Source organism: Protomyctophum bolini (assembly GCF_963924005.1).
Source record: "Protomyctophum bolini genome assembly, chromosome: 9".
NCBI classification, from domain to species: domain Eukaryota; kingdom Metazoa; phylum Chordata; class Actinopteri; order Myctophiformes; family Myctophidae; genus Protomyctophum; species Protomyctophum bolini.
Genome location: NC_137870.1, coordinates 3,461,766 through 3,483,514, shown reverse-complemented (window position 1 = coordinate 3,483,514; position 21,749 = coordinate 3,461,766). Strand labels below are relative to the sequence as shown.

The following is a 21,749-nucleotide window of genomic DNA, read 5'->3' as shown; positions in this document are numbered from 1 at the left end:
AGGCAATAATGAAAAGCGTCTGCGTCATTCTTCGCTCCATTACATTCCAGTCCAGCTGGGGGCGGCAATGCACTGGTTTCCAACCACAAATAAACAAGGAAGGAAGAAGAAGGACTTCTTCTTGCGTCACACTTCACATTATTTATTATATACCGGTATTTGTTTCTACCATTCATTCATGGATTCATATCCAGTCAAATAGAGTTTCACAACAGATTTTGTTGGAGTTGATTAGATAGCTAATTATATAAATGCCTGCCGAGCTAGTGGGGACACCGTTACGTTTTGTCCCCCGTTTTGCGAGCCGAGACAGAGGACATTCGTGTCTTGTTTTGTTTGTGTCATCATCATGTGAGTAAGTATAATTAATAATCTAGCTGTCTCGTAATAATTGATGTTGTTGTAACGTTTATTAACCCATTAGTTTAAATGAATGTGTTTGTTTTGGGCAAAAGGAATGCATTCTAGATTAAATCTTGACTCTTGTTCTGTTTTAGGTTTGGACAGTATTGATGCAACAAGAATATAGCCTGAAGAGCCTGCCTGCATGTGTGAATGAATTAACTACGGTAAGCCTGGTATCCTTAAATAGGTATTTATTTAAATATGTAAACCCGAAGCCTGCCTGTTTTCACTCTGCCAGATGTAAATGTATACAGATTCACCTCAAAGTACATGAATACAGGTAATTTGGACGAGCTTCAATGCATTGAAGCTCATGGTAGCTCAGCTGATACAATTACAAAAGCCCATATGGGCTGTGATCTGGCCTAGTCCTGAACGTAAAGATCATCCCCATATGGGCTGTGATCTGGGCTATAGTCCTGAACGTAAAGATCATCCCCATATGGGCTGTCATCTGGCCTATAGTCCTGAACGTAAAGATCATCCCCATATGGGCTGTGATCTGGCCTATAGTCCTGAACGTAAAGATCATCCCCATATGGGCTGTGATCTGGCCTATAGTCCTGAATGTAAAGATCATCCCCATATGGGCTGTGATCTGGCCTAGTCCTGAACGTAAACATCATCCCCATATGGGCTGTGATCTGGCCTAGTCCTGAACGTAAAGATCATCCCCATATGGGCTGTGATCTGACCTATAGTCCTGAACGTATAAAGATCACCCCCATATGGGCTGTGATCTGGCCTATAGTCCTGAACGTAAAGATCATCCCCATATGGGCTGTGATCTGGCCTAGTCCTGAACGTAAAGATCATCCCCATATAGGCTGTGATCTGGCCTATAGTCCTGAACGTAAAGATCATCCCCATATGGGCTGTGATCTGGCCTATAGTCCTGAACGTAAAGATCATCCCCATATGGGCTGTGATCTGGCCTAGTCCTGAACGTAAAGATCATCCCCATATGGGCTGTGATCTGGCCTAGTCCTGAACGTCACCGGAGTTGTTCATGACGTCATCATGACAGTCATCATGATGTCATTTGGCTTGCTGGGGTAGTAGTTATTCCTATTAAACAAAACGCATGTCCCTTTCCACAGAAGTCTGTTGATTGGAGATACTACTGCACACTGCGATATGCCACCATTAGCTGGAGTCGAATTAATACAGACCCCCGTCCATCTCTACCGGTACCTGCTCAGGTGCTGCAGACTGCTGCCAACGCCGGCAATGCAGAAACATTATCAACACTCGATAAGACAGGTGAGGTCTTCTTCCCTTGTCCCATTCCCTGGGTGGGAACCCCTTTTGGTGTTTTTAAAAGCATTATGTTATACTTCAGCTATTGAAAAATAGCAGATCTACAAGCTCATAGCGCGGCACCGAGTGCCGCGCTACGAGCTTGTAGGTCTGCTATTTTAGAAAAAGTGTGAAAATGTGGCGCAAATCTTTGAATATTTATTCCTTCAGGGAGAATGTTTTAAACTCAAATCTTTGCTTCTGGGGAGGGGTCCCTGGAACAACATTCAGATGGGGGGGGTCGGCGGCCAATTGCATATAATTCTGGGACTCCTTGACATGAAATAGTTTGAGAACAACTGACATAGAAACATACGTTTTTCTGAAAACTATCATGATTTAGAAGACATTTTGTAGAATCTGGTATCGGGTCGAAATGGGTTATAGCAGGGTATGGGCGATATCCTGTAGTGACTGGTATGAATTCATGCAGTGGTATGCATGCATTTTTGACTGTCATCAACAGTAGGCTATTTTATGTTTTTAATCCATTGAGTATAAATGCACATTGCAAATTGAATATATATAAAAAAAATGCACAGCATGATTACGTATTTGTGTCAACTATTGAAAGCAGCACTAAGCGTTCCGAGAGAGGAAACCAATGATTTTTACCGACATCACATTCTAGTAAAAACACTTGGCCTTCTGCTACCTAAACATTCAAATAAGGACTGGTTCCTGAAAACTGCTGATACATGTACAGTATAATTTGGGTAGGTTTTGTTTTAGAAAAACACACTTTAATGCAATATACATTGTGTTAACCGTATCATGTATAAGGCCAAAGCCAAGGGTGAAAATAATTGCGATCTTCAGAACAGAATACGGAGACTGCATTCATATAGGCATCTCTGCAGCATTTCATGGTGTGGTTTGTGTTAGGAAAGCAAATATATTACTGTCTGGCCCCTATTCCGATAAAAATAACTTTGGTTCTAGAACTGGTTCCGTTATAGACTCTTGGATTTTTTCAGTTTTTTCCAGTTCTGAAACAACCTTTAGGGTTCTGATCGTTTTCAGTGGAAATACTCTGAACCGGTTCAATATTAGGTGGGGAGAAAAAAAAGAACTGAACCGGTTCAACCCTGGTTGAACCTTTCTTTGAAATCTTGTGACATTTTGACCATAATTTGCCAGCTTAAAGGCCCAAAACCACAGCTTAAAGCAAAACCAATTTCGTAGAATTCATGTATTTATAGCTCTAATCTTGGACAGTTGAAGCAACAGTAATGTGCACAAATGTCTGAATCTGGTCTTTTTTATTTCCACTGTAGGGATACAACAGTCATTCAGATGAAAATGACCCCGAGAGAATACAAATAATTATTCAACGAGCTATCGGAGATGCCGACTGGATCCTTAGTAAAGTGAGTTTATTTTTTATCCCACAATTTTGTAACCCATTTTTCACCCCTGTGTCAATCATCTAATGTGATCCTCCAACCTAGTCCCCATATATGGGGGACAAGGGGAGAGCAACGGACTTGAACTCATGCTTCCTTCATGCCTGAGTGTCCAAGTTGCTCCTTTACACCTGACAGGGGGAAGTTTCCCTGGTTGGACGTATAGCGCGTGGAAGGAACACGTTATTCCAACCAGTTCCTTTCCCCTCCATCAGGCGCCCCGGCTGGCCAGGGGGAGGCAGTTTAGAGACCAGGATTACTGCATGTTTTTGTGAGGGTACCTCACAAAAAACTCGAGCAAGTTATGATTTTGTCATTTTTTGTTTTACAGTATGTGAAGAAGAAGTGAGGCACGCCTTGATGTTCTGCTCTTTCCAGTGGTTGGTCTGACTGCAGCTGTACATCATCATCATTACATCATCATCATTATCTACCTGAAGAAACTTAATTGGCCACACTTCAGTATTCAATGCATATTGAGGGAGTTGTATGCCATTCTGTTTATGTTACAGACTTGTGGAAATAATCATCACATAAATATTGACAAAGAATGTAAAAAATGACTACTTTGAGTATAAACGGCATGTGTGTTGAGTTTAGGGACCGGTATTTTCAAGTAAATTACATATTTAAAAGAATGTTTAGTGTCTCCTCAGACATTTATCAAATCTGCTCAAGAATTGGACTATTTAACATCACCCTAATATAAATGTGTGTACCGGTGTGCATATAATATAGACATTTATTTTTTTAAACTTCAAATGCCACCTTTCAAATGGGAGCACCGTGCATCAAACAGTCCACATATTTATGAAGTATATTTATTTAATGGAGTCTGAGAGCCAATATGTAAGTAAATACTGCTGTCATTAAAACATTACAAGATGCAATGAGTTTTAATGTTTGTTTTGAGTGTTAAATATTGTTTCTAATTTATGTATCCTACTTTCTGTTGCAGCTAAACATGCTATAGATTTTTCCTTCATGCTACAAATTATTAAAACCCTCAAATCCATGAATTCAAGGTTTCATGGGGTGTGTAATCGATAAAAGTAGTAATCTTTTTGGGTGAACTACTCCTTTAAGCCACAGACGTTAGCATAAGAACCCATATGGAATATATTCCTGTATATACAGTAGACAAATCTGCAGAGCTGTACCCTGTAGGCCAGCTGCAAGCTGCGCTTAATGTGACACCGCAGCTATGATTGCGCCAAGGGAAGGCTGTCCGGTCAAAGTGGAACATGAAGAGCATAACAAAGGAAACTTAAAAGTCCTCTGCAGAAAGCCTTTTCCTCTACAAAGAAATGACATCAAAATTGTTGTGCAATAGATTTTATTCAAGTATATCCATTTGTCTTAAAATTGATACATGAACAAGAACATGGATAAAAGACATAAAGCTAGGTAAAACAGGAGACTGAACAGCTAGGGAATGTTAAAATAATCATTTTGAATTATTTGTTATTGTAGTAATAAACCCAGCATATATGCCAGTTGAAGGTTATAATTCTGCTGCAGAAAACGGCAGCATAGAAAATTACAGCATAAGAGATGACAATTAACGTTACAATATTTTTTACATACCGGTATATATATGCAAACCAAGACATTATTTACAGTAACATGCAGATACTGTATGTGTTCGAATTAGTAGAAAACGTAATAAAACTACATTTACACAGAGCAATTATTCAGTATAAATAGTATAAATAAATTCATTTGTATATAAATAGCGTTGTCCTCTCCACATGCTTGACAATGTCCGAGCTATAGTAGTATGAACAGGCCTTAATGTTCCAATTAGATTACATTTATACAACACCTAAAAACGCTAATGGTAAGATGACTGGCACAGCTATCACCGCCTGAATGTTACAAAAATGGGTCGGGGAGAGGAGGAGGACATTTCATCATGAGGTTCAGAATATAGATCTTTAATGTCGTTTGCATTGCTTTTTAGAATGAGAGTCAAGTCACTCGTTTAAACTTTGCAGCAAGGTACTGTTAATGGCCTGTAGTAGTGTAGTTTGGTATCGCCGGCATTGGAGAAAAGAAAAAAAAAACAGGCACTTGGGTCACAAATGCGAAACGTTATCGTATGCATTTCTTTCTCCTGCCTTTCGTTACTACCATGTCGTCATTTCTGTAGAATGAACTGGTCGATGAACTCGTTCTGCTCGGCCTCCACCTTGGAGAGAGCCTCGTATTCAATGCGGTATCTGTAATGGGAGAATAACTGCATGTAACAACAACCTTTAACACATTTTGGTGTTTTAACCCATTCTGACCTGAGATCAGATTCATACGAGGTTTCCACTGGACACACACTGGTCTGATTAACCCATTCTGACCTGAGATCAGATTTAAATAAAAATGTCAGTCGTTCTTCGATTTTTCAAAAATAGCAGACCTACAAGCTCGTAGCGCGCCACTCGGTGGCGCGCTATGAGCTTGTAGATCTGCTATTTTTCAATAGCTAAAGCATAACATGATGCTAAACACCAAAATGGGTTCCCGTACAGAATGGGTTAACACATTTTGGTGTTTTAAAGCATGGTTATACTTTAGCTATTGAAAAATATCAGATCTACAAGCTCATAGCGCGGCACTCTGAACTAACTTGTAGGTCTGCTATTTTTGAAAGATCGTGAAAATGTGCCTCAAATCTTTGAATATATATTATTACAGAGTGAACATTTTAACTCAGATCTTTGCTTCTGGTGACGTCCCTGGAACAATATATTTTCAGATGGGGGGGGGGGGCATATTACATATAATTCTGGGGGTCCTTGACATGAAATATTGAGCACCACTGATACAGAAACATAAGGTTTTTCAGAAAAAATACTTTATTTTCTTCGGCGGACTAAATGGGTTAACACAGGGGCTATAATGTGACTCCTCTTATAGCTGGTATGTCTGGACAGGAGTTATATCACATAAGACATTCATTGCCGAACAATGGCCAATGTTTTGCACCAGGTTGTCCCAATTAATTGACGAGACAGGCAAAGGGGCATAATGTGCATCCATCACATCATTTTTTGCATGCTTCTTCTGACTAAGTGGCAAACATGCTGTGGCCTGGAATTCAGAATCCCCCCTGAATAATCGGATCATTCCGTTCCTAATCATTAACTCGTAATTAGTTTATTCAGGTATCTGTTGTGTGAAGATAACTGGATAAGTTAATTTTTTTTAAAGCTGCACCATGTAACTTTTCTCTTCTAACCTCAGATTTTCTTTTTAATCCCACGATTTTTGTAACCCATTTTTCACCCCCTGTGTCAATTATCTAATGCCCAGAAGGTAGACCGTGATCTACCAGTAGATCACAAGGGCTGTGCAGGTAGATCACATTACATGCCCCTAAAAAAAATAGATTTAATTTAATATTTTGCCACTTGAATTAAGGTGACTTGATTGACATTTAGAAGGGCCTGTCAGCTCAAACCCACAATGTATTACTTTGTTTTCAAGATTGTTGTGCACAAACGTCAGTAGCATTACAAAGTTATATACTGTGGAGGTAGTTTACTCACTTTCCACATACAAAATATTACAGTACAATATTACAGTACACACTGTCGGTAGAAAGAACACCCTACCAATTCCATTTCTCCTCTATTTCCCATTCCAAGTGTGATTAGTGTCTTATGTCTGGGATCCGATCTTTTTTTTGGTGGGTAGATCTTGTTGCGCTGGTCATTTTGAAAGTGGCTCTCAGTCTCAAGTCAAAAAAGTGTGTCACCCCTGATCTAATGTGATCCTGGGCTCTACACACCCTCCGCCAACCTAGTCCCCATATATGGGGGATAACGGGAGAGCAACGGACTTGAACTCATGCTTCCTTCATGCCTGAGTGTCCAAGTTGCTCCTTTACACCTGACAGGGGGGGGGAGTTTCCCTGGTTGGACGTAGCACGTGGTAGGAACACGTTATTCCAACCAGTTCCTTTCCCCTCCATCCCCCTCCTGATGACGCGGAGGAGGAAACACGCCGCCAGCAGCACCCACAGCGTCCCGAGCGGGAATCGAACCCAGGACCTTCTAGCTGTGAGGCGACAGCACTACCAGCACTGCCACCGTGTCCCCCTACCTCAGATTTTAACCTGGTTTCCTGCGCAAGTGTGGACTTTTTTTTTTTTTTACCATTGAGCCTGCCTGCTTGCTCAGGTTAAATGTGTGGCAGATCCTGTGTCTAAGTGAGACATGACCTTCGACACGATCTAAATATCTCAATAGATGAGCAGGTTATGTAGTTATATTGTATCAACCAAAATGTCATGATCGTCACGTGACAGACCTAGTGACGCTGTGTCATGTGACCAGTAGTGATGCGCGTGCCGGCCCGCAGCGGTCATCTTAATTGAGCGTGGCGGTGCTGTGCAGGCGTGCGCTGCACACACACAGAATTATATAAAACTGCTCATTTTACTTTGATAACCAGTCATTTGGGGCTACAGGGCAGACAGACTGGTTGGGTCATTTCCTAGTGTTTAAAATGAGATATTCCTCGAATTCCATCCCCTGCCCTTCAAATTCCCTCTGCAAGTCTCTGCCTCCTCCCCTCTCTCTCTCTCTCTCTCTCTCCAAAGCAATAGAATGGACTGGACTTGCTGGGTGTTGAAAAGGCGGTCGTTAGGCTACTTTTTGTTTTCGCGGGCCGTGGGGCGGGCGGGCCGTCGATCAATATATTGTTTTGCGGGGCGGGTTGTGGCGGGTTGTGAAAAAAAAGCCGACCCGCACATCACTATAACTGAACTCTTACCTTTCGAGCTGCATCTTCTTCTCTGCAATCAGAGCGTGTAGCTGCTGCTGCTGGGCCTCTCGTTGTTTTGCCACCGACTTCAGCAGGTTTCTTGCTCCAATTGCCTACAGTATGCCATGAGAGCACAGCCAGGTAAATGATGAGTGATTTAACCGCATTAGAAAACACAAAGCCGACGCAGCACTGCAGGAAAGAGCCGAGCTGAGGTACCGTCCCAGTGCAACAGACTGAGATAAAAACTCCTCAACCGAGAGCTTATTTTGCTCTTGCTACTGGCAGAATATTACCAATGTAGGCGGTCGGCAGGGGCTCAGCCGCTCAGGAGTAAGGGCAGATTCATATTCCTATTTTAGAGCTGAATAAAAGTCGGTTCGGCGCTGTAGAGCCTACAATTTGACGTCATTTGAGGTTCGGGGGGGGGGGGGGGGGGGGGGGCGGGTAGTACCGGGTACCGTCCTAAAGTCGGCTCTTCAGTGCTACTGAAAATTTCTGTCGAGCCGAAATCATTTCGGCACTACAGCGCCGAAACAGCGGTAAAATATAAGAGTATGAATCGGCCCTTAGGCTGGAACCGGAAGGTTCCTGCTTCGTTCCATGAGAGCTAGGTGGACCAGCTTAGAATAAAAACACCATTTTCCGTTTGGCAGAACGACTGCAACCTTTTGCGAAATACTCGGCCCAGGAAAATAAAAGACACATTGTTTTCTGCAGTGTTGCTTTTCGATGTGTACACTGTATATACGTTTATTGAGCCATCTAAAGAAAGAGCACAAAGTACGTTTCAATAATTACATTTTCAATTCAAGCATGGAGCCATGCTTGAATCCGATCTGCGCTGTGCTGCACTCTGGGTGTTTTGGATTATAATATTTCACGTGTATCACTCGTTATTGGATATATTAGGTAAGAAAATTGCTACTTGGCCGTCATAATGACCATCTGAGCAGCCATCAGCTCCCCCACATAATGAATACAGGACAGGTCTCCCAAAGAGAGAAAACCCAAAAACATTTGTACAGCTACAAGCCGTGAACATATTGAATTTAAATGCTTCACTATAGACACACTTTTTATCTGCACTTTCTACATCTGTGTGGAATGTGGATCATAGGAATACCTTCAAAGACGTGATAAGCCATTGGAAAATAGGTCATAAATGGCCTTTTGAATGATTGCCTCAAAAAGTGAATGGCAGGTGACATAACCTAGGGGCCCATTCTGGGCGGGAACCCCTTAAGGTGTTTTAATCATTATGTTATACTTTAGCTATTGAAAAATAGCAGATCTACAAGCTCATAGCGAGGCACAGAGTGCCGCGCTACGAGCTTGTAGATCTGCTATTGATTTTTTGAATCGTGAAAATGTGGTGTAATTCTTTGAATATATATTCTTTAGTTTTTAACTCAAATCTTTGCTTCTGGGGGGGTTCCTGGAACAGCATATTTTCAAATGGGGGTTGGCGGCCAATTACACATCATTTTTGGGGTCCTTGACATGAAATATTGAGCACCACTAGCTGATATAGAAACATAATATTTCAGAAAAACTGTCAGGATTTTGAAGACTTTTTATTTCTACGTCAGGCCTAAATGGGTTAGAAGTAGAGGGAACATAGAGTATACAATAATCACAGTAACTGCTCACCTTCATTTTCTCTGTCTCTGCCTCTTTCGCCAACTCATCCACCAACTCAATAAGGCCTCCGACTATGTTTTGAAACTGTCCGATTTCTGTTAAAAGGAAAAATACAAAAGTGACAATCAATCAACACAGGGGAGTGCTATAACTGTCACTGTTGACTGTGTGTTGGAAGTGGCAATCAAACCCGGGGCTGAACTTACTGTCCACAAACTCTTTGCACTCTTCCTTGAGCTCGGTCGTCTTCTGACCAACCTCAGGCTCCAACACCCGCATCTTGTTCAGCTCATCAAAATGAAGGCCAGCCTCCGCCAGCGGGTCTTTGGCCATGGTGGCCTCAGCGCAGGGCCTTTCAGAGGATTTGACACAAAGAACTACAATTATGACTTCACCTTTACATGTGTGCAGAAGACTGACATGTCTGCTTGTCTTGCACCTGGGATGTGCATGCGTGCACTACCTTCTCATAGAGGAAAAAACATCCCATCTCATCCAAGTGAAAGTTTCATAATCGTTATGAATGTAATCTTGGGCAAATCACTCCTGTTAAAAGTTATTTCAAGCTAGTAGTCTTTCTTTGGGGTGATTTTATTAACTTTTCCCTAATTGTGTGTGTGTGTGTGTGTGTGTGTGTGTGTGTGTGTGTTTGCTTTGCACTCATAAGAGCTCCAACGACCATTGAGTCCACTGAATCCAGTTGAATACTGGACAGCATGCATGGGTGGATTTTTACCTTTAATTGAGATAGTATTTGATATAGAAACAGAAGAAATATGATCTTGCAATCAAACTATTTAATTGTAATAGATTGGCCAGATTGAACAAAACATTATAATATTATCTGCACACTCAAACAGTAACGTAAGCAAGCTTTACAAATACCAGGTACAGACGTACAGTATTTGTACAGTGTACCTATAGATTGATGGCCAACAACAACACACCAATCCCTGTCAGGATCATTACATAAGATCATGTTATCTTTGTAGATAACAGTTTACCAATAACGTTAGCGGAATTCGCTAATTTGCTAGCATAGATATTATGGTACAACAACCACAGCACCCGTTAGTCAATGGCTTGCTGATTATCGTTGATTTGAATAAAACGAGGCTTCTTATTGCTTTACGTTATCCAAGCTCAGATCAGAAAAAATGATGTTAAACTTCAAAAGGTACCTGATTTAAAGGTTGAAATGGCTGCAGGTTGCTAGCTGTGTGAGGTGGCAGCAGAACAGCCCAAACTCCTCCTCCTCCTGGCTGCTGTCAAGGATACGGAATGCTGCATGGCCCCAATAGCCAATAGCAGCCTCGTTAGTAGCAGAGCCAATAGAGTAAACTCCGTGCACTTCATCACTTTTTAGTTTGGAAGCACTCGTCGTAAGTCACTGAACGGTTCTGTGTACCACCTGTTTCGAATTTGCACATCATTGCAGGAGGAAGCAGCGCGACCCGTTAATAAAACGAGTGCTTCCAAACTGCAACATTTGGAAAAATTATCTTTCTTGACAGAAAGTAGCTCATATTAATATAATGTCTACGGTGGATTTTTATGAAACAAAAGCTCGGCAGATTGAAAGAGGAGAATTCAAGCTTGGCCTAGAGCTGCAATGACGGTGAGTTTAACGTCGTTTAATACAAGCAACTCTAGATTCATCCCATTATAAAAACTTTACTTTTCTGACTTCATTTTTTTTTGTATTTAGAAATAATTAAACCGTGTCAAAAGAAAAAAAAAGAAAACCCGCATAAATAATGTGTATTATTTTGTGTATTGTGTATTTGTGTATTTACAGCATAGACTGTACAGTCTATGGTTGGTTGTAACCAACACAGGCGGTATAGGAAGGAAGTAGAAAAATCTCAGGCCGCCATAGGTTTTGTAGTTCTTTTTAGTGCGAGACATTGGGGGTATGAATTGATTACAAGAAGTTAGCAACAGTTTTGTTGTTACATTTAGCTAGTTGATACTTAATGGCAGGGTTTAATTGGTCATTTCAAAATGCCTCAAGATAACAAAGTAGACTAGAGATATAACTTCATCTGACCAGAAGGAATTGGGAAAGGGGCGACGTTAGGGTGAGTTGACGCTAACTAAGTTAGCTAACTTTATACTTATCACGCATTTGTTTCAAACTTGAGTAAAGATGGAAAGAGATTCACAGATTATTATTATTCATCTTAAATCGTAGTTAAGCGTATCAGTAAACGTCAAAACCACTGAAACCAGGACGCCAGATGAGGTCCATTTAAAAGCTGAACGTTGGTATTAATAGTGCTGTAACTGCTGTTATGTAGGCAGGGAATGATCGCATAGCCCCCTTTCGCTTTAGCGACCCTATAGTTTACCTTTTCTGTATTTGGGACTCGGTGTGAGTATCTAGTCTAGTTCGCTCTGTTTGAATGTCTGACGTTTTCAGTTTGTATTTGAAGCAGGGAACAGCGGAATACACTGAACAACCAACCACGCTATCAAGTTATGATCATCATGATGCCATGCAGTAGTATAGACCAACGTTCATTCACCCCCCCCCTCCCACGCTCCCATAGTTTCCTGTCCAGCCACATTCCATTCTGGAGGAAAGGGAAATAACTTAAGAGTTTTTTAGAGATACCACTATAGTTTGGCAGGTGGTTTCCTCACGGTATCAGACTGAGAGACTGTGTTGTATTGTATGTATACTATGTTAGTTACCTAAAATGGAACAATATACAGTCAGTCACTCACAGTGTGCCTTAGCCCCCTCTCGGAACCCCCTGGGTCAGCCCAATCTATCGTGCCGAACCGGGCTGACCATGGGGTCCCTGTGCGGTGATGTGTTTTCGTATGGAAATGATAGAACGCAGACATAAATACCGTCGGTTACGTCGTTTCTGCGCCGTTTGAGGGCTTCTGTTCGTTTGAGGGCTTCTTAATGTGTGAACTATAATTTACAACGTACACCGCTGCGAATTCTCCTGTGCCGCGGAAGCCAGGTGGCAGAGGTAGAGGTGGAATAGGACCCCATGGTAGCTGGGTCTCAAAAATGTCAGAAACTTCAGTACCATTGGGTTCTGACTTGTGGGGCTAAGCGTGCCTGTCTGTCTGTGTGCCACTATACAGGGAGGTCTCTGATCAGAGGCCCCGGCTCCAGGAACCTCTGTATCCTGCCACTAGTTATGCGTTGGTGCAGCGAGAGGCTGTGGTGGCCTCCCCAGTAGCGGTAAACACGGCGGGGGACCTTCGGACCTCCGTCTGCAGGGTGGTCATCTACCTCCAGAAGGACATGTCCGGGGACTGCACCGGCCTGCACCGGCTACAACACAGTCAGGCTGGCACGCCCTCCTCCTGCCCCCCGGGCCTTCCCCTGGCCTGCCCCAAGACCAATAAGACCTGCAGCTTCAGAGGAGCAGTGGGCCTGGGGAATAAGTATGTACGGCTCAACGTCGGAGGGACCCTGTTTTACGCCACGCTGCAGGTTCTGACGAAGCAGAACTCCATGCTGAAGGCCATGTTCAGTGGGAAGAAGGAGGTGTTCGCCGATAGAGAAGGTGAGAACCATGCAGGGTGACGTCTTCTTGATTCGATCTAGATAACGATCTAGGTTTCCGTTCTAAACTCTTCCTGGTTTGAAAGCCATCCTCCGGAATCATCGGACAGCATTCACGTAGCATGATGGGGGCAGTTGTTAGAACTGTTGCCTCAGCCCAGGCGGTGGCGTAACCGTCTGGTCACCCGACTGGTAATCCAGTCGCAGTGTGCTGCGGGTTCGACTCCCGAGCCCCGACACGGCCCGACACGGCCTTTACTGCATGTCTTCCCCCATCTCTCTCCCGTTTCCTGTCAGCCTACTGTCTGTCCCTTCAAAAAACCAATAAAAAAGGCGTAAGCCGCGGAAAAAAATCTTAAAAAAAATAAATAAAAAAGAACTGTTGCCTCATAGCGAGAAAGTTCTGCGTCTGCGTTTCGAAAAGTATTTATTTAAAGACCTTAATAAGCCTCGGACAAAGCCAACTCTTGTTGTGACAAATCATGACAATATACACAAACGTTTAGGGCCGATTTCGGTTTAGTTTTTCTTCTTTCTATAATTAATTTGATCGGCCCAAAACATTGTGTTTATTCTATTGTCATGATTTGTCACAACGTGAGTTGTCTTTGTCCGAGGCATAAAAGGTTTTTAAATGAATACTTTTTGAAACATCTATGGGAAAAATGAATGGGGAATTATCTTCCGTGCCTGTTGTCATCATGAAAGGGGGTGGGACTGCAATGATCTATTTTATTGCCTGGCTATTCATAACTTATGTATGTAAATTGATGTTTTCCTGTTACTGTAATTTTTGTTCCTCCAATGTTTACATTTTCTCCATGATCTTTGAAACATAACAGAATAGTTGAGTCAGCATTGGCTAACTCCCACCCAAAAAAACCAAACAGTTGCCATGAGTTGGGGTGAATAAATATAAACATACTGTACAAAAGGAAAGCCGTTTAGAGAAATGTGGTATGTGTTTATGTATGATTTGGATGGCTGGAGTTGTGAATAGACATTAAATATGGTGGTGTAGTATACTGGTGGGTGAATGTTAGTGCGTCGACCATATGGCAGCTACGTCATTCGTTTGATTCCAGCCAGAGCCAACTCGGTTTGCATGGATCCCTCCCTATATCTTCCTGTATGTATGGCCCTTTTAACATGATGTCATGCTTCGTGTGGACTCTGATGTGGTCTGTTTGTCTACCTTGCAGGCTGGATCCTCATCGACCGCAGTGGGAAACATTTTGGCAGTGTTTTGGGCTACCTGCGGGAGGGCACCGTCACTTTGCCCAAAGGCCGTCAGGCTGTTCTGGAGCTGCTGGCTGAGGCCAAGTATTACCTCATTCAGGGTCTGGTGGAAACCTGCCAAAACAGCTTGCAGGTTTGTCACACAACAAAACCTCTTTGGCGTTGTTAGTTACACCCAGAAGACTGATATGCCTTGTCGTCTGTTCTATTCCATGTTTTTTAACCCATTCTGACCTGAGATCAAATTCTAAAAATGTCTTCTACATCCTGACAGTTTTCCATTCTGACCTGAGATCAGATTTAAAAAAAATCTTCTACGTCAGTCGTTCTTTCGATTTTTCAAAAATAGCAGTCCTACAAGCTCGTAAGTGGCGCGCTATGAGCTTGTAGATCTGCTATTTTTCAATAGCATAACATAATGCTAACACCAAAAGGTGTTCTTGCACAAAATGGGTCAACCCATTAAAACCAACAAAGCATCTTTGTCATTTTTGATTTTAACCAATGTAACCATATTTTATACTTTTGGCTTTTCAAAAATAGCAGATATACAAGCTCATAACGTGTCACTGTGAGCTTGTAGATCTACTAAAATATAGAAATATGTTTATGTGGGTCAGCGGCCATTTTGCCAATAAAATATCATATTGGACGTTCTTGACATGAACATTTTTATTTTATTTTAGAAAACTGTTAGAAGGCATTTGTAGAACTAGAACCTCGGGTATTAATGGGTTAATAATTGCTAAATGTGCTTATTGAAGTAATGTATTACAAATAATTGACATGTTGACTGAGTTCTGTATAAACCCAATCTTTTGCTATAATAATATCACAGCTTTTGTGCTGACCCATGTCTGATTGCTATAAATCTATCTCCCGTGTGTAAAACTCACACGTCGGTCTCTGAAAAGCTTTTGCTCGATAGAACAATCGCTCATCAAAAACAACAACAGCATTGCAGAACCAAATCCAAATTCCTTTGGTCCTTTGGTTTCCGAAGCAGTGGAACAGTAGCTAGGTTTCACTTTGTTCGTTGTTCCAGCACCTACTGTATTTATCACAACTCAATACAGCCACACATCCCTGTCGGTCAGCTCTCCGGGCTGACCAGTTGTGCCCCAGAACTATAAACACACGACCAGAGGTGACCAAGCCTTTGCGGTGGTGGTGGGTATAGCCCCCGGGCTCTGCAAAACAGTTTTGACTCGGACTGCGATACCTGTTGCCCCTTTTTCTATAATCTACAGTACCTAGACTCCTCGAGTCATACCTGTGTCTCACCTCTTATCTTAGTAGTTTAGCTCAGTGGTTCCCAAAGTGGGGGTCGGGGGACCCCCAGGGAGATCCCTGAGGGAGTTCCAGGGGGTACCTAGCTCAATTAGAGATAGTTAGGAAGTTGGGAACCAAATTGACCCTTATGGGTCTGTAACTCAGGTTTATTGTACACATTGAACCAAATGGTTCCATTTGTACACTCTCGGAGTTAAATTAACAGTGGTTTTACAATATAAATTGGGGTACCAGAGATAGAAATGCCATTAAATGGGGGTCCGTAGACTAAAGCATGTCAAACTGGGGGGGTCCTTGAAATGAATATGTTTCGGAATCACTGCTAGAGCCGTAAAATCTTCTCTTGACATATGTTTTCAAATGGGGGTCTAATAAATTAGATTTGGGGGTCCTTGACATGAAATATTGAGGACCACTGATACAGAAACATGAGGTTTTTCCAAGGAAAAAAAAATACATTTAAAAAAAGACTTAAATGTCAACGTCGGGGCCTAAATGGGGTAAGAAGACATTGATGGACAAGTAAGTGGCCATCCTTCAGTGTTATGTAACTGCCCATGTGTCTCTTTTGATTGACAGGACAATCAGGAGCAGGCCCTGTGTGTCATCCCTGTGGTCACCTCCACCAAGGAAGAAGAGAGACTCATCCAAGCCTGTACCAAGGTTAGAGAAGGGCTATTATCCCATTTAGGGAAAGAATATATATATATATATTCAAAGGATTTGTGCCGCATTTTTAGGATTTTTCTAAAATAGCAGACCTACAAGCTCGTAGCGTGCCACTCGTAGGTCTGCTATTTTTCAATAGCTAAAGTATAACATAATGCTTAGTTAAAACACCAAAAGGCGTTCCCGCCCCAGAATGGGTTATGGAGAAGAGTTCATTCATGTGTTTTGGCACCAATATGCTATGTAAATACACGCAATTCAATTCATCGAACCGTCTAATTTGTCTAGACTGATTTGTCTAGACTTCAGATGCATTGCTTAGTTTGCTTACTGTATAATGCTTTCTTTGATTTCGTGCACAGTGACTGAGATTTTTAGGCCAATTATTCATCGAGTGCTTTCTCCCTCTCTCTCTCTGCCAGCCTGTGGTGAAGCTAGTTTACAACAGAAGCAACAACAAGTACTCGTACACGAGGTGAGGAAGCAGCAACACGAACGCTCTAACGCCCCAACGCTGACTTTATCTGCTTTATTTTACCACTCAAGCTCCATGAGTACGATAAGGTTGAGAAGTTAAGATCGACTAGGACAGCGAGTAGACATGAACCTAATTTCTATCGAAATAACGTAACGAATATCCGGCTACAACTAAACGACATGCCTATAGCATCTAATCTATCTAAATAACATAACTAGCCCCTGTCAAACAGCTTGCCTACTGTAACATCAGATTTTTATGAGTTTTTTTTATAGTTTATCATAACTAACATCCATCTGCAAGTATACATCACATACCTAACATCTAGATGACAAAACTAGCATTTTTTTTTAAATGTCTTTTTAAAATGTATTTTTTCCTGAAAAACCTCATGTTTCTATATCGGTGGTTCTCAATATTTCATGTCTAGGACCCCAAAAGTTATCTGTAATTGGCCGCCGACCCCCCATCTGAAAATATGTTGTTCCAGGAACCCTATAGCTCCAGAAGCAAAGATTTGAGTTAAAAAAACTGAAACTCTGAAAGAATATATATTCAAAGATTTGAGGGACATTTTCACGAGTTTTCAAAAATAGCAGACCTTGTAGATCTGCTATTTTTCAATAGCTAAAGTATAACGTAACGCTTAAAACACCAAAAAGGGGTTCCCGCCCCCAAAATGGGTAAGAGACGAGGTGGTCAATAAATTAATCCCCGTCAATAAATTAATCCCCGTCAATAAATTAATCCCCCGACAGCAACTCGGACGACAACCTCCTGAAGAACATCGAGCTGTTCGACAGGCTGTCTCTGAGCTACAACGGGCGAGTGCTCTTCATCAAGGACGTGCTGGGAGACGAGATCTGCTGCTGGTCCTTCTACGGGCAGGGCCGCAAGCTGGCCGAGGTGTGCTGCACCTCCATCGTCTACGCCACGGAGAAGAAGCAGACCAAGGTGAGGAGGAGGAACCGTTGGGGTGTTTTACAACTATTGGTGCATTTGTTTTGTCTGTCAAGGTCATTGATTACGGTTATGTCATTTACATCAGTGGTATCCCAAATTTTTTCGTGTCAAGGAAAGGACCCCCAAATTGTCACTTATTAACCCACGGACCCTCATTTGAAAAGATATGACAGGGACCTCCGTTTAACTTCAAGGACCCCCCAGTTTGACACGCATTAGTCTACGGAGCCCCCAGTTAATGCCGTTTCTATCTCTGCGACCCCCAATTTATATGGTAAAATAAATGTTAATTTAACTCTGAGTTAACATACCGATAAGGGTCCATTTGGTTCCTAATAATCATTTAGCTGCATGGGGACCCCCTGGAACTCTCTCAAGGACCCCAGTGGTTCCACTTTGGGGAACCACTGATTTACATCACAGCATTAACTGGAGGCAAAGCAAGATACAGTAAAAAAAAGAAGGAAAAAAAAGTAGCTAGTGTTCTAGACTGGAACTCACCTATGCTTTTTACGGCATAGGCAGCTCCCGGCAGGATTGTGTGTGTGTGTGTGTGTGTGTGTGTGTGTGTGTGTGTGTGTGTGTATGTACGTGTCTGCGTCAATTTAACAAAGGTGCAGACAATCAGAAATCAGCAGAGAGAGACCGACGTTTGCGCTACTCTATGCCGAATTGAAGTGGACTCGGACCCAGACTTTTTTCTTTTTCTCCCTGGAAATATAAATGTCTGGGTTTCCGAGGCTAGAGAGATGTTCTAATCTAATGTACAGCTGTCAGCTGGCTGCTTGTGGACCACCCTGCCTCAGGGCATTCTGTGAAGCACTCGGCAGCCTTAACCCATTCTGACCTGAGATCAGATTCATACGAGGTTTCCACTAGGACACACACTGGTCGGATTAACCCATTCTGACCTGAGATCAGATTCTAAAAATGTCAGTCGTTCTTCGATTTTTCAAAAATAGCAGACCTACAAGCTCGTAGCGCGCCACTCGGTGGCGCGCTATGAGCTTGTAGATCTGCTATTTTTCAATAGCTAAAGCATAACATGATGCCAACACCAAAATGGGTTCCCGTTCAGAATGGGTTAATGGACACAGACGACAGGATTTGGATAAGATAGTCTCAAGGCTTTGGAATAGAATGTTGCTCTATAATATGAAGGTTTCATTGCCACATACCACTACCAACCGTTACATGTTGGCACGCTGGCTGTCCAAGCTGGTTTTTTTTCTCCTCGTTCATTTCATGTTTGGAAAGACTTTCCTACTCAATCTAAGCTCCTCAGCCCGAGCTATATACCCTCTCTCTAAATCCTGCCAGATTTGTTGACTAATATAATATTGACACCTCGGTCATCCCCTCCCATATCCACGATCCCCACTTAAGCAGGGCACTGTCTTCATTGCCTAACCCATTTTGTACATTACGTTATGCTTTAGCTATTTTAAAAATAGCAGATCTACAAGCTCATAGCGCGCCACCGAGTGGCGCGCTACGAGCTTGTAGGTCTGCTATTTCTGAAAAATCGAAGAATGGTTGACATAGAAACATAGCTTTTTCAGAAAACTGTCAATTTCAAACAGACATTTTTAGAATCTGATCTCAGGTCAGAATGGGCTACGGAACTCTGGATGAGTGGCTTTGACCTCATAACAACCGAAGGCATCCAAAGGTTCCAAACATCCGGTTTCTTCTTAAACCATTTCAGGTGGAATTTCCCGAGGCCCGCATTTACGAGGAGACCCTGAACGCCCTGCTCTATGAGACTGTTGTGCCCGTCCCCGACAACAGCCTGCTGGAGGCCACCAGGCGGCGCCACCACCACGCCCACTGCGGCTCTCACAGCGAGGACGAGGAGGCGGGGCCCGGTGGGGGCGGGGTGGAGCTTCGGGAGCGCGTCCGCCGTATTCACGTGAAGAGGTACAGCACCTACGACGACCGGCCCCTGGGACACTGAGGTGCCACAGAAAGCCCCCCCCCCCCCAACCCAACCAACCCCCGAGAAGTCTGGGCTCCACGGTGAAAAAGAAAATGGCCGGACACAAAAGTATACCTGCTCAGATATCGCACTTTGGTGCCGAACATTGGACTATAATAACACCTGCTGACATTCATACTTTTTACTCTTTTAATATGGTTCTCTCCACCACCACTACACAACGCTCTTTGTCATCTTCAAACTATCTAAAAGTGGCCTTACTATAATTAGTACATTATCTGAGATTATTTGTCTGGATTGTTGTAATCGGTAAATACTTCCTACGAAGCAAAATGTCGACAATGCATTATAAACGTATCGCGGGCATTGTAATCTTGTTTCATCGTAACATTATAAACATTTTATAATGAGTTATAAAAGGTTAAAGTATTCTAATACGAAATTGTAGTAGTATAATTGCTGGGACACATTTCTGGCAAGAATCATAGTGATTTATATTTGCATTATAGAATATGATAACCATGTCCGTGCACTGTTATATGCGTTATAGTATAATATACTGCAAGTGGTCATTGGGTACTTGAATTTGCTTTCCGTGACTTCTCCCTCGTCACGGTACAAAACATGTTCCGTGACGAGGGAGAAGTCACGGAAAGCAAACCGTACGGTGGCACTGAAGGTTGTTCAAGTCTCCGACATTATGACCGCAATAACGACTCATTCTGGATCCTTGAGTAATGAGTATGTCCCACACAGGCAATTTGACAAGGAATTGCAAATTCCCTATAGATACACGACTAGAAAACTCCGTACATGACACTACTACTGTTTTCTAAGATATTTTTTTTGCGGCTTACGCCTTTTATTGGTTTTTTAAAGGGACAGACAGTAGACTGACAGGAAACGGGAGAGAGATGGGGAAAGACATGCAGTAAAGGCCGTGTCGGGCTCGGGAGTCGAACCCGCGGCACACTGCGACTGGATTACCAGTCGGGTGCCCAGACGGTTACACCACCGCCTGGGCCCACTACTACTGTTTTGACCGCGACGGAGGACATATCGGGTTACAACTCGGACGGGGCTGAGTCTGCTCTAGCGAACCTCGCTCACAACTTGCGTGGTGGCTCAAGTTCGGTATGGCGTCCCCTCTGTCGTTGTCTAGACAATTTCAGTGTCTTATGTACGTGTTTGGAGGTTTTCTAGTCGTGTATGTTATGTACGGAATTGCAATTCCGTACATATCTATGGTATTTCCGTGAGGTTGGGTTGGCCATGAGAACATGGTCGTTCATCTTGACATCTGAGCCAGAGAATCTACTACTTTGGCTTTCCGTGCGGAGCTTAAAATCTTGCGTTGGCTCGTATTATGTCAATGCACCGTCTTTGAGGCATAGATTTAATGCCATTTATTTTTCCACCTTTTACATGAAGCACCCAATCACCACTTGATCACTGACTTCAATCGGTGATTACAATGCATTATACATTGTATTATAATGTATTTTAACTGTGAGAATTATTCATAATACACTATGATCCTGTCCCAAAGAAAAAGTCTGTGAGTGACCAGTAATTTATTTGTTATGATTTCATTATGGGTACTTTTTAAGTGCAATTATACAATGTTGTAAGCAGATTACAGTGCATTTATGCCTATAATGCACTATAGACATGGGTTTCATAGGAAGTATTACCTTGTAATGGGGGGGTGGGGGTGTTCTACAAATTAGTTGAAATATTTGGAGCCTCCTAGTGGAGTAAAACGGTATGCACTACTATATCATAGAAATGATAATGGTCTTTAAAATGTAGCCAGCAATCTTCTTAGCACTTCTTAGCACGTTGTTAGACAGGTGGGAGAGAATGTTTTCATATTTATACTTTGAGTGTATGTTTCATATTATAGGTTTAACATTTATATTTTCAGCGGTTCATTACGATTTGCCAAAGGTGAATAATGAAATAGAAAAAAATAACATTTAATGAACGTGATCAAGCTTTTCAGAAGGTTTTTACTTTTTAATCCCCCCCCCCCAAACAGGTTCTTCGCTCTGAATCAAAGTGTGCCTCTTAACTTTTTCCACTGTCTTGAATATAAAAGGTTTGAATTATGAACAT

General features: G+C 42.4%; 4 protein-coding genes across 9 annotated transcripts in view; 2 read left to right on the top strand and 2 right to left on the bottom strand.

The window, feature by feature from the left end:
• The first annotated feature begins 162 nt into the window (after positions 1-162).
• Positions 163-3,992, top strand: lyrm9 (LYR motif containing 9). Of its 2 annotated transcripts, none has more exons than XM_080772221.1 (5): positions 163-351; positions 498-569; positions 1,506-1,668; positions 2,982-3,074; positions 3,442-3,992. In XM_080772221.1, exons 3-5 carry the CDS (start codon positions 1,543-1,545, stop codon positions 3,457-3,459), a joined length of 237 nt encoding a protein of 78 aa, XP_080628347.1. In that variant the 5' UTR covers positions 163-351; positions 498-569; positions 1,506-1,542; the 3' UTR covers positions 3,460-3,992. The 2 variants fall into 2 exon arrangements, with proteins under 2 accessions (XP_080628347.1, XP_080628346.1); XM_080772220.1 differs by having other exon boundaries at positions 163-355.
• Positions 3,993-4,431: 439 nt separating this feature from the next.
• On the bottom strand, positions 4,432-10,781 carry ift20 (intraflagellar transport 20 homolog (Chlamydomonas)). 2 transcript variants are annotated; one of them, XM_080771565.1, is made up of 5 exons: positions 10,700-10,781; positions 9,725-9,870; positions 9,528-9,613; positions 7,884-7,987; positions 4,432-5,332 (listed from the first exon to the last, which is right to left on the bottom strand). In XM_080771565.1, the coding sequence occupies exons 2-5, from the start codon at positions 9,849-9,851 to the stop codon at positions 5,251-5,253; spliced, it is 399 nt and encodes a 132-aa protein (XP_080627691.1). In that variant the 5' UTR covers positions 9,852-9,870; positions 10,700-10,781; the 3' UTR covers positions 4,432-5,250. The 2 variants fall into 2 exon arrangements, with proteins under 2 accessions (XP_080627691.1, XP_080627692.1); XM_080771566.1 differs by having other exon boundaries at positions 9,725-9,896; positions 10,700-10,757.
• A 297-nt stretch (positions 10,782-11,078) lies between these two features.
• tnfaip1 (tumor necrosis factor, alpha-induced protein 1 (endothelial)) lies at positions 11,079-20,235 on the top strand. 4 transcript variants are annotated; one of them, XM_080771562.1, is made up of 7 exons: positions 11,079-11,136; positions 12,624-13,051; positions 14,253-14,422; positions 16,162-16,245; positions 16,674-16,726; positions 17,488-17,683; positions 19,401-20,235. In XM_080771562.1, exons 2-7 carry the CDS (start codon positions 12,787-12,789, stop codon positions 19,647-19,649), a joined length of 1,017 nt encoding a protein of 338 aa, XP_080627688.1. In that variant the 5' UTR covers positions 11,079-11,136; positions 12,624-12,786; the 3' UTR covers positions 19,650-20,235. The 4 variants fall into 4 exon arrangements, with proteins under 4 accessions (XP_080627688.1, XP_080627689.1, XP_080627686.1 ...); XM_080771563.1 differs by lacking the exon at positions 11,079-11,136 and adding an exon at positions 11,409-11,599 and having other exon boundaries at positions 12,678-13,051; XM_080771560.1 differs by lacking the exon at positions 11,079-11,136 and adding an exon at positions 11,409-11,599.
• tpst1 (tyrosylprotein sulfotransferase 1) overlaps positions 16,335-21,749 on the bottom strand; it is a 224,171-nt gene continuing 218,756 nt past the window's right edge. The window contains exon 8 of the transcript XR_013964567.1: positions 16,335-16,350. The gene's annotated coding sequence lies outside the window, so the exon portion shown is untranslated. The remainder of the gene's footprint in view (positions 16,351-21,749) is intronic.

Excerpts from the sequence above, each read along its gene's own strand:
- lyrm9 (XM_080772221.1), top strand. The coding sequence starts at position 1,543 with ATGCCACCATTAGCTGGAGTCGAATTAATACAGACCCCCGTCCATCTC. Across the intron at positions 1,669-2,981 it reads ATCAACACTCGATAAGACAG|GGATACAACAGTCATTCAGA; the intron begins GTGAGGTCTTCT and ends TTTCCACTGTAG.
- ift20 (XM_080771565.1), bottom strand. The coding sequence starts at position 9,851 with ATGGCCAAAGACCCGCTGGCGGAGGCTGGCCTTCATTTTGATGAGCTG. Across the intron at positions 9,614-9,724 it reads GTGCAAAGAGTTTGTGGACA|AAATCGGACAGTTTCAAAAC; the intron begins GTAAGTTCAGCC and ends TCCTTTTAACAG. Across the intron at positions 7,988-9,527 it reads CAGAGACAGAGAAAATGAAG|GCAATTGGAGCAAGAAACCT; the intron begins GTGAGCAGTTAC and ends GGCATACTGTAG.
- tnfaip1 (XM_080771562.1), top strand. The coding sequence starts at position 12,787 with ATGTCCGGGGACTGCACCGGCCTGCACCGGCTACAACACAGTCAGGCT. Across the intron at positions 13,052-14,252 it reads GGTGTTCGCCGATAGAGAAG|GCTGGATCCTCATCGACCGC; the intron begins GTGAGAACCATG and ends TCTACCTTGCAG. Across the intron at positions 16,246-16,673 it reads TCATCCAAGCCTGTACCAAG|CCTGTGGTGAAGCTAGTTTA; the intron begins GTTAGAGAAGGG and ends TCTCTCTGCCAG.